This window comes from Populus euphratica, unplaced genomic scaffold, assembly GCF_000495115.2.
Source record: "Populus euphratica unplaced genomic scaffold, PopEup_1.0 scaffold20.1, whole genome shotgun sequence".
In the NCBI taxonomy this organism is placed as follows: domain Eukaryota; kingdom Viridiplantae; phylum Streptophyta; class Magnoliopsida; order Malpighiales; family Salicaceae; genus Populus; species Populus euphratica.
In genome coordinates, this window is record NW_011499854.1 from 2634291 (window position 1) to 2646559 (window position 12269).

Genomic DNA, 12269 nt, shown 5'->3' on the forward strand with positions numbered 1-12269 from the left:
TATTTTTATTTTGTTTCACAATGTGATCAAAACATGGACCTTAAAAAATTGCACGGAGTACAAGACATGACTCTTCCCTTTTCTAAATTACTACTTTGATTTTCCGGGCTAAGCTTCAGAGTGGGTATTCTTCAACGCAAAAACACATGAGCGGTGTTAATGTTTTTTCTACAGTATAAAATAATAATTGTAAATTGAAAAGCAGATATGTATGTTCAATAAAAAAATATTATATTTATTAATAAATTATAATAAATTTATTAGTTTAAATAAAATATTAAGAAGGGAAGCTGGGATAAATATTCCTATTAAGATATTTAATCTCATGTTATAATTAAGCAATTATTGAATTATTTTTTGTTAAAACATAAGTAATTTGAACTCTATTGGAAAAATATTTGTAGCATAATTTTTTTTATTAATATGTTTTTTTTAAATATATCTTTTTTTTTGTCTTGGGTTCTTAATTTGATGAAATTTAACTTTCATATGTAAAATTCATGATAAAATTTCTTAGCATAGAATACCAAAAAAAATTAGGTATGTCTAAACTTTTACAAATTGTACTTTAATGAATAAACTCAATATTGGTAGATGAATGTCAGTTATTGCATTAGAAAATTGAGATATTTTTCAATCATTTCTAAACTATAAAAGTTATTTATATCTTTAAAAACTATTGAGCATATAATATGATACTATTTACTTAATAAAATGGATGAAGCATGGTGCACTCTCCCAATGATAAAACTTGGAAGCATTTCAATAAGGTATATCCAGAGTTTTTAATGGAATTATAAAATGTACATCCTTGCTTGTGTGTTGATGGATTTAATCTATTTTGATTCTTTATTGCATCTTATTTTTGTTGACTGGTTATACTATCAGCTTACAAATGCTCTTATTTATGGTCATTCTTGTGTTTACAATCCAAATATTAAAAATTATCTTCCCTTCTTTATTCTTTGACTTCATGGAGCATTACCCATTTATTTAGCATATGAATTTAAAGGTCTTGTGTTGTATAGATAGATGTATTCATTTTTTTATTCTAAACATTTAATTATTCAACTCTAATTACTTATATTCAGATACTTGTTTAACCTTAAAAAAAAATTAAAAATAAAATACATGTTGAAGCTTTGATATATGAGACTTATATTATTAAAGATATTTCAATATTTACCTGATATTATTTAAGCCTCACTTGAGAACAAGAATTAACCATATTTCAATAAATAATAATGATAATGAATTGCATTCAATTGGGATAAACATATAATTATATGTTTTTTATATGTAAGTATTTAATAATTGTTATCTATGTTAACTTTAGTTAACTTTCTTGTAAACAATATTATCAATTATTGTTATCTCGATACATGTAAACATTTAATTATTCATAACTCCTAAGTTCATATTTAACTATATTTTTGTTTTATTGTGAAGGGTTTTTAACTTTAACCAGGTGTTTAGAAAGGGAGCCAATACTGGTAGATTGAAATTTCTATATTTAGATCCTGAAAAAAATCTAGTAGTATCATGAATATTTCATCAATGGATAAGTTTTTCATACTAAACAATATGACGAGGGTAGAAAAACCTATAAGATTGAGGTTGGTGTAAATTATTTTACTTTTATTGAGTTTGAAGTTGATTATTATAACAAGTTACAAGAATTATTGAATTGCAATATAATAAATCACAAGATAAAATAGTTTTATTTAAATGCTATTGGTATAATATATTTTAAAAAATTAAAATAGATTTTCAACATGGTTTAATTGAAATAAATAGAAAAGATAGACTTCGGTATAGTAATGATATTTTTTTTTCTATTCCAATGCACAAAAGAAAAACCACTAAAGATTTTCAACATGGCGAATTTCATTCACCTAATACTCAAATGTAGTCTCTTTATTCACCAATATAATAAGTTAAGAAGCTTACATGATTCAGCTTACATGATCTAAGATAATTATAACATATTGATATCAACATTGTTATTAAATCTGAATTAATAAGTAAATTGAGTATTCAATAAATTTAAAATTTAATTAAATCAAATTTTAAATGGAAATAAATTTTAAACTAGTCAATTTATAACCTGGTCAAAACTTAAATTAAAAAATTTAAAATAATATTATTTTATATTTTTAAATATTAAAATAATATTATTTTAGTTTGAACTGGATTAGCATTTTCAACTTATAACTTGAGCTTTAATTCAATCATAAATCAAGCCAAGTTTAATTGTGTTTTTTTATTAGCACTACAAGTTAAATATAATTAAAATTAAATCCAGAATCTAGTCCCATTCCATTTCCAGATTTTTCCAATGTCTCAAAATCTTGCAAAAATTAACGCTATTTCTAAAATTTTAACCCAACTTTACATAGAATAATAATTCATATCCTAATCAAATTGAACTTAGAAAATCAAGTTTTGCATTGAATTTTTTTTATCGTCAAAATTTATTTTTGACTTGAGGTGAATTTAATTTATTGGGTGTATCGATCCCATTACTTTTAGGTTCTTTTGACAATTCCTACAAAATTAAAATGGGATGGCACCACTTCCTCTATATACCCTATAATTTGGAGGACAAAAAAAATAAAATGAAAAAGAAGAAGAAAATAATCTAGTGGACAGGTAGAGATTAAAAGAAAGAAAACGGCCAAAGGGTTAGGGACATGAAGAAACGCTGCCGCCTCACCTATCTATACGTGTAAGGTTGCATGAAAATGTCAATAGGAACTCCTTAGGGCTTTCTTGTCATTACAAGTCCTAAGAATACGAAGAAACTTGGACTATGAAATGCCTTAAGCGGTTTCCTTGTTCTCTCCAAACAAGCCAAAGTGGTTTTTCTTCAGGTCTTCTCTGGTTTTTAATTCTCTCTCTCTGTCTGAAGAGAGACAAAAAAATGAACAGGGTATTTTAAGACCATTTTATAAGATTTTTTTTTCTTTTCATACGAAGTCAGTCTTTTTGTTTTGTAGATAAAGAAAGCTGAAAATAAGGTTTGTCTTGTTTCCCTGCAATCAACTCCATATTTTCTCCCCTCATTCATTCAATCTTATTAGTATAACTCGATCCTTTTCCTCTTTTTTCTTTCTTTTCAGTTTCATCTTTACCAAAACTCTCTTTTTTGGTTTGTTTGTTTGTATGTGTGAGAACTAAAAAGATATGGTGTTGAGCTTTAAAGGAGGAAAAAGAAGGTAGTTTATGCCATTTATGGGGTTTTCAAGAGCTCTTGGAGGAGGAATAGTGGAAGAACAACAACAATTAGAAAGCAAGCTTTTTGAGGGTTCTTTCATGGCTACTACTGCTACTAACAATAAAGTCATCAATCACTCAACTCATCTATTTGAACAGCAGCAGCAACTACAAAACCATCATCAACAACAGCAAAACCATCAGCAGCAGCAGCAGCAACAACATGATCCTCGTCATTTACAAGAGCAACATCATCATCAAATTCCTTATGGAATCATGCAGTCATCATCATCATCCTCAATCCCTGGGAACTTCATGTAATTTTTACAGTACTAAAGAAAGTATCAAGAACCCATTTTAGAGTCTATTTTTATTATCATTTTTAGAAGCCTAATTATTAATAATTAAGAAGGTTTGACCCTGCAAATTAATCATTTGTTTCTCTGTGGTTTCTCTTGTTTTTACATGTGTGCTTTTGGTGTCAGGAGCAAAGACGCTGGAGCTTATGACTTGGGAGAATTGGATCAAGCCCTTTTTCTCTATCTAGATGGACAAGACCCCTCCACTGTTAATCAAGACCAAAGACGTGAGCCTTCCCCCGCATCCCCCCCCCTCTCTCTCATTTTTTTACAGTATTCTTTCTCCTTTCCACTTTTCTGTTTCTGCTGGGAAGATTCTCTTTGGAAAGGGCTGTTTGAGGGTCACAGGGAAAACATGTTCAGCAGCAGATTGCAAATCTGCCTCTCTGCCAATAGTACTTTCTTTGACCAGATCCTGTGCTTTGCAGCTGCAAGAAAGATATTTTTTTTTTCAAATTTCAAGAAAAAAAATGTTTTCTCTCGTTATTTTCCCAACCCTTTTTGAATTTATTTTTGTTGCTTGTTGTTTCAAGCATTAGACCATGACATATAACAACCCTACGCAAATATCATGATCAGTTCCTCACTCATTTCTCCATGTAATGGAAAGGATACGGGTAGGGTATGGGTTATTTCAACCTTTCTCTCTCTTCGATTCCTTCTTTTTCTGTTTTGATACCGTAGAGCTACAATTGCATGACGATCCCTATACTTCACATTCATGTTCATACCTCTCTTTCTTTGTATCCCTTCCCTCTCTCTCGGGTCCTTTAATTACTCTCTCTCTCTCTCAAATTTATAGCTATAAAGAGAAGTAATGCTCAAGAGAATTTATGTTGATTTGTGTGTGCGTGCAGAGAGTGGTGCAGGAATGAGACCTCCAACTTTGAATATTTTCCCATCTCAGCCTATGCACGTAGAGCCATCAAAGGTATAACAAAATCAAAACCGTTAATAACTTAATTAATTTAGTGGTATATATACTTTCTTTCTTGCTGGTTAAGTTAAACCTTATTAATTATATATTATAGTACCGAATTTTTTTGTGATGGGTTTGTTTTGGATTTGGTAGGCTAATACTACTAGTGCTACTGGATTAGTTTCTTCAGCAACTGGTGGTTCAAAGAAATCATCAGAACCGTCCATGGAATTGGCCAGTACAAGAAACGTTTCTGCACCTGGCCGTGATCCAGCTAAAGCCATCAAGGTAGATTAGGACTACTACTTGTACTTATAAAATAGAGCATTTATAATATTTAAATAATTAAAAAAATTAGAGTCTACATATATAACTGAGATTCTGTGATTCGAATTTGTATTTAAAAAGTTTGATTTTTTTGTTCTTTATGGCAGCGCGAAGGGAAACGTAAAGGTCCAACAACATCAAGTTCGGAGCAGGAAGGACCCAAGACACCAGATCCTAAGGTGACTTCTTTTGGTTCACTTTTTATGGCATATATTTTCACATTTGTTTAACTTTCGTGTAAGGTAAGAGCTTTGAATGTTTGTCACGATCGATTTTTATGCAGACATTGAGGAGACTTGCTCAGAATAGAGAGGCAGCAAGGAAAAGCAGGCTAAGAAAAAAAGTCAGTACTTTGAAAATTATTGTTTTTTATTTGATTTGATTGCCAAATATCATTGTTCCCAAACCATTACGTTCAACTCATAAAATCATAAGGCTTGTTTCCTTTCTTGGTTCATTATTACAGGCTTACGTTCAGCAGCTAGAGTCAAGTAGGATTAAGCTTACCCAATTGGAACAAGAACTACAAAGAGCCCGAGCTCAAGTGAGTTAAATGCTTAACCTGCTTTAATTTATTGTTTATTTGTAGTGTTATCTTAGCATGTATCAAGGTTTTTTCTACTGTTCCTGCTAGGGCATATTACTATGTGGAGGTGGAGAACAAGGCCTTCCTGTTGGTATTGCCAATATTAACGCAGGTATTTACACACACACACACACACACACATTACTCTTTTTATTTTTTAGGGCATCAAAGTAATGACCTCTTTTCCATCTTATGATTTCTAGATGCTGCGTTTTTTGATATGGAGTATGCAAGATGGCTTGAGGAGCACCATCGCCTGATGTGCGAGCTTCGAGCAGCAGTACAAGAGCATATACCCGAAAATGAGCTCAGGCTCTTTGTTGACAACTGTTTGGCACATTATGATGAGATGATGAATCTCAAAATCATGGTTGCCAAGACCGATGTCTTCCATCTAGTTTCCGGCATGTGGAAGACTCCGGCCGAGCGGTGCTGCATGTGGATGGGAGGTTTCCGCCCATCTGAGCTCATCAAGGTACCGAACAACCTACCCTTCTCAACTAAAAGTATTTGGTTAATTTTCTTTCTTTCTTTCTTTTTTCTGGTTCTTATTCAAGAACTTAGACATTGCAAAGGCATATATATAACATCATATGTGACAAGAAATTAACAAAAAAGATTGCCAAGAAAAAAGGTAGGTCGAGAACTAGCAATATTTAATCTAATTTAAAACTTTTAAATTAGTTTGGTTTTCTGGAAATATCTGTTTTACGCGCACACACATGTGCGCGCGCGCTCATAAATAAGAACGGTGAAATGATGTGTCAGGATATTATTAGATTTTGCACGAGGAATATTGGACGTTATAATTAATGCATGGTGCACAACTTTTGCCGGTGGGAGTGGCAAAGAGGATGGCCTAAAACACTAAGAAATTATGAGTATCAATGAATGACGAAACAGATCTTGAAGGTTTCTACTAATGGGCAGATTTAGGTGTCAATCTAATAACTAAGCCCATGTTTGTTACTACAACTTGTGGTTTCATTCACACAAAAGAGAATGAGAAACAATCACACGGCTATCCACTCCCTGTCTTTATATTCGTTTTTCGTTTGCAGATACAATCATAGGTCTTGTTTTCATGTTCATCTTTTCCTTTGGTCTCTATTGAATTAATTAGCAAAGTCCTCAAAATGGTAACATGTCATGAATTAGTAATTAACCCCATTCTTGTTTAGATTGTTTTTTTTTTCTTGTTTATATTGCTAACTGTATGCTAACGATGCAGATAATAGTAGGTCAAATCGAACCATTAACGGAGCAACAAATCTTGGGAATATGTGGTTTGCAACAATCAACTCAAGAAAATGAAGATGCTCTCTCTCAAGGGCTTGAAGCTCTCTATCAATCTCTTTCAGATACCATAGCTTCTGAATCATTGAGCTACCCTCCTAATATGGCCAACTACATGGGCCAAATGGCTGTAGCAATGAACAAGCTCTCCACTCTTGAAGGGTTTGTTAGACAGGTACGTACGTATGATAATGATCTCTAGCTCTCTTTAAGCTGGTATGTGTATATATGTGTGTGTGTGTGTGTGTGTTTTGGTGTCAAGTATATAATGCAGCTTTTGTTCGGTGAGTAACGTTAAATTTGCTGGCGGGCCCCTATATAGTGTGGTCCGGTAAAGGAATCCGGTCCTGTTTGGGTTGGGAAACCTACCCCAAACCACGAAACTGCTCCATGTCTCACCCTCGTGAGGTTGGGTGGTGGTTGCACACACACACATATATCCATGGTTTCTATGCGTGCAGTATGTTATGCCATGATTTTATGTGGATTATATATCTGAACGTACATCAATTTTTTGAATGAAAGCAACAGACAATACAGGATTCTTAGTACATTGGTAGGCACAAATCAACCTATATATTAAAGGTTTGTTTGCTTGTCCGGCCAGCCACGCTACAAACACACACACACACACACACACACACAAGCCTATGCTTGAGCTACCACACATGATCATATGGTGGTAAATTGATCATTACCAGCATCAAAGGTCTCACATGTGGCAAGAACTGGTGGTCCCACGGAGATAAATATCGACATGTTATAAGTGATCTGATAAGCCCATGTTTGTATGATGTCATGGTCGTAACTGTTTGACTTGAAGACAACCTAAGTCCATTCTTCATAACTCTCTTTTTGACTGCTGAAAAAACCCAGCCTGATCAGCTGATCATAACCTCACTCGGTGGGTGTACCTTGAGTTGACTCGTTAAATCTTCAATGAAATTACCATTCCACTTGAGCTGCTCATCAGCATGAGCTCCATTCTAGACCCTACACCCTCGTTTTCACTTAGCAAACGAGGTCTCTAAGCTTTTCTTTGGAGATTTAGGGTTAGGTGGCCCCAAGTTTGAATGCTAGGCCAGTTCTTTGAAAAATATCGCCTTAGGGAAGAATATAAACAAAAGATTGTTTAGAATTGTCAATCACGTTTCAATTGGGATTCTAATTCAAGTTATATGCCAGTCAAGATGTAGAAATTCATAATAACCATCACAGGCGTTCACAATATATGTAAGAGCAATAAATAGTTGGACCACTTCTTTAATTGCCATCAGTTGACTTAATTAATTAATTTCCTGTTCTGGCCTAAATACATTATAATCAGATCAGAGGAGGGCACTAGTTAGCGTACAAAGATTAATTGTTTGAGATTGATGCCTTTGTAATTAATTTCTAGGTTAAACTTTCTTTTGTGACTGCATTTTTTTTCTTTTTTTAATTTATCAAGCTTCTAGACATGTGTGATAGTAAGAATATTTACCAAGACTAACACAAGTTACACAGGCTACATTTTCCATTCTCAAATTTTCTTCTTGTAACTCGCATGACAATCAAGACCCCAACTACCACAAAGTCAGGAGTCGATATAATTATATAGTATAGAACCTAAGAAGATAACTTAATTTTTAATGTTGTTTTTATGGTCAAGCCTAATCACACCATATTCTAAATGACGACATGCATGGATTTTGATTTATTTTTTCTATTTGGAATTTCTTTGATGTAAACTATTCTTTTGATATGAATTAACTAAGGTTTTTTTCACATACAGGCAGATAATTTGAGGCACCAAACAATTCACCGGCTGCATCAATTACTGACAACCCGTCAAGCCGCAAGGTGTTTGCTTGCTATTGCCGAGTACTTCCATCGTCTTCGAGCTCTCAGCTCCCTCTGGTTGGCTCGTCCCCGGCGAGAATAATGAATGATAGAAACCCTAGATCCTTAGCACCACTTTTATATCTCTTAGTATCACTCCCCCTTAATTATCAAATATGTCTTCAATATTTCTTTTCCTTGTCTTCTACAGAGAGATGTATAGATAGACCAAATAGTGGATTAAAAAAATTTCAAGTGGTAGAACTCTCAATTTCTCAGTTGATCAATATTTCTTCTTTGAGAGATTATTTGAAGTAATGATTTGGCAGCCATCTTTGACCATGAATGCATAGATGGTCAGGAAGGAGAATTGATGAAGATGGAAAAGAAGATAGTTAGTGCTAACTAGAGAGGGGTTTGAATTAGAAGATGATCAAGGACATTAGGGCCTTTTTATTTATATTTGTGTTAGAAAAGACAAAAGTATTTGGTTCCAGAGAGAAAGAAAAGTGCTGAAAGTTGAAACAAGAAAGTCCATCCGGCCTAGGTGTTGATGCATCCTTGCGTTTATCCCGTGGCCTGAGATCATGAATTTGAAACTGACAAGCCAACGTTTACATTGTATATGATAGTGTATTCGGAAGAATAATAGAGGTTATCTTTTAACATATTTTTTTGTATTAACATGGATAAAAATAATGTTGTTTTTTTATATTAATATATTAAAATAATTTAAAACTAAAAAAATATCGATTTTTTTCAGAAACAGAATCCAACTGTGACGTCAAACACCTTCCAAAAAGCTTCATTTGAAAGCAGTCGTATAGGATACCATGGAAAATGGGGTCCTGCTTGTGTTCACGGACCATGAAAGAAACAGTGACCTTCTCTCGTCCAGGCCGAAGAAGAGATCTTTCGCTCTCTCTCTCGTTTTTTTATTGAAACTATGGAAGTTCATGAAATGTTGAAAAGAAAAAGAGAAATTTGACGGCATCTGAAATCGTTCTCTGTTCAGGGTGCTGGATCTAGCCATCTTAGTGGGCTTCATCTAAATTTAAAAATTAAGAAATATTTAGAGGGCCCTACCGGGTTCGAACCGGTGACCTCTTGATCTGCAGTCAAATGCTCTACCACTGAGCTAAGGACCCGAATTGGAATTACGCTGTTCATTAATATACTAACTATATTATTTCCCAAGTGCATATTTGTTGTTCGATGTGACTTGGTTTTTGTTTAATATTGCTGTGCTTTTAAAACACAACTGCTTTTGGATTGCATACAATATTTTATAGCAATTATCACTTAGAAAAATAGTTTGCTTTTAAAGCAAAACAAGTACTCTTGTTTTTAACCAATAACATTGTTAACAACAACTTCCTCCACTATTTTTTAAATACATTATATAATTCTATTTCATAATCTTTAGATATGTACATAACCTTATTCAACTTTTTTAACATTATTTTTATCACACAACACATCAATATAATCTTGGTTTTTATTCAAAACCAAACCATATTTTATTAATTTATTTTTAGGTTAGTTTTACATCCGTTAAGTTGATTGCATTGTCAAAAAAAAATTTACACGATTTAATTTTAATTTCAAACTAGATAAAGAGTGGATTCAAAATATTTTAAGATTAATATAGTTGATCAGGTTTAATAATAATATTAAATAATTATTTTTATTTAATCTAATCATTTTTTTATGATCAAAGGTTTTTTAAATTTGATTGGCATCATAACACAAATCTATATATTAATATAACATACACACATCCGATGATTAGAACGAAGATTTTTCACATTTAAAAAAGGAAAAGAGCTATTTTATTTGTATAACCTGTTTTTTTGAAAAAAATAATATTAGTACATGTTTTACAGCTTATAGCTTGGTGAAATAAGATATTTGCAAAAATGCTATGCAATAACTCATTAATTCCAATACTAAGAAATGCAATGGAAAAGTCCATATTTTTGCCCCTTTAAAAATAATTCCTTGAAATTAATTTATGAGATAATTTAAAAAAAAAAACTTCACACAGTTTTCTTTTCTTTTCATTTTGCTTTTATTCTTTCAAAAATCACAATTTATATATTGAAGTTTATAAGTTTTACTCATTATGGAGCCCCAAGAAAAAATAATAAAAAATATTAGATTATTTACAAAATTATCATTATTTTTCAATTAATAACTAAAAAAATCTTTATATTAAACAATACAACTTTATCATCAATTATTTTTAAAGAAAAACTAGCCATTAAGACTTTTCATCTCCTATGCTTTATTTCCCTTCATAAAATAATCTAGACATTACAGCTGTTAAACCACATCAATTTTTTTATCTTTCTATTCACTTGATAATCCTTTTGATTTAAGTTGTTACATCTGCTAAGAAAATATGATTAAAAATAATGACCATTTGAGTAGCCACTCATTGTAAGATGATATTGGTTCATAATACTGCTTGTTTGTTGATTGTATTTTTATTGAATCTTAACTGTTTTATCCTTTAATTTTGATTTTGTTATATTTTATATCTATTATCTAAGTTGTTGATTTTTATTTTTTTTCTTATGAAATTTTGTTTGCCAAGAAAATTGTATTGAGTAGATGTTCACGATATAAATTATTTTGATTGGAAATGTTTGCTATTTGAAATTTATGTTATGCATGAATATATACTTTGATTTAAATGAGTTGATAAAAACCTCACTCTCAATGTCATGGATAACATATTGCATAGAGATGAACTTATCAAGACTAATAAAGATAATGATATATGTATAATTTTGTGTCTTGTATTTTATTATATATAATATACATTTATACATGTATAATAATAGTTCTATTAAGGATATAAATACTAAAAAAATAAATATACAAAGTCTTTCCTAAACATATTATTGATTTCTAGTTTTTTTGATTTGTATCTTTTTAATCACTAAATTGATTTCTATCAACACTTCCCCTCAAATTGGTACAAAGATATCTTATATGTCTAACTTTTTTTGAGAGAAATGAAATATTTTATTTGATATTGCTTTAGTAAGTATATCATGCAATTAACCTTTACATATTGAATTAGGTTAATCACAGTTTTCTCGTTGAGATTTTGCTTAATGAAATGTCTATTTACATCCACGTATTTAGTTTGATCATATTGAATTAGGTTATTGTTTATGGTATTTGTAGCTTTGTTGTCACAATACATCTTAATTTTAATATCTATAGGATATCTTAGCTTCTTAAACAACCCCTCTATCTATAGTACTTCATATAATCCTTTAGTCATTCATTTAAATTTTGCTTGAGCAGTAGATAAAGCAACAATCTTTTGCTTATTACTTTTCAAAGTTACCAAGTTTCCCCTACAAAGTTAAAGTATCATGAGTATATTTTATGTCAATCAGATTCTCGGTTTAGTTTGCATTAGTATAACCAATGATGTTAAAGTGATGATTCTTTAAGAAGAGATCTTCTCGTCCTATAAAAGACTTTAAGCATTTAAACACTCGCAATGCTGCTTTTATATGTACTTCATTTGGGTTGTGCATGAATTGACTAATTAGACTGATTGCATATGTGATATCAGGACTGTATCTGATAGGTAAATGAGTTTTCCCACCAATTTTTAATATCTTTCTTTGTTTGTAAGAACCTAATTAAGGTGTTTTTCTAAAAGATGTGTCACACTCGAACATTGCCGCGATCGATTAAAAATTATCTCGATTGGAAAAAG

The 12269-nt window shown here is 31.6% G+C and overlaps 1 protein-coding gene and 1 non-coding gene across 3 annotated transcripts; one reads left to right on the plus strand and one right to left on the minus strand.

The window, feature by feature from the left end:
• The first annotated feature begins 2860 nt into the window (after window positions 1–2860).
• LOC105122707 (transcription factor TGA2-like) lies at window positions 2861–8842 on the plus strand. 2 transcript variants are annotated; one of them, XM_011021972.1, is made up of 12 exons: window positions 2861–3020; window positions 3185–3533; window positions 3702–3802; window positions 4433–4506; window positions 4648–4782; window positions 4929–5000; window positions 5105–5164; window positions 5288–5365; window positions 5456–5519; window positions 5611–5882; window positions 6639–6878; window positions 8478–8842. In XM_011021972.1, the coding sequence occupies exons 2-12, from the start codon at window positions 3226–3228 to the stop codon at window positions 8625–8627; spliced, it is 1554 nt and encodes a 517-aa protein (XP_011020274.1). In that variant the 5' UTR covers window positions 2861–3020; window positions 3185–3225; the 3' UTR covers window positions 8628–8842. The 2 variants fall into 2 exon arrangements, with proteins under 2 accessions (XP_011020274.1, XP_011020273.1); XM_011021971.1 differs by lacking the exon at window positions 2861–3020 and having other exon boundaries at window positions 3034–3533.
• Window positions 8843–9600: 758 nt separating this feature from the next.
• Window positions 9601–9672, minus strand: TRNAC-GCA (transfer RNA cysteine (anticodon GCA)). The gene has a single exon. It is a non-coding gene; the product is annotated as a tRNA-Cys (tRNA).
• Window positions 9673–12269: the final 2597 nt, after the last annotated feature.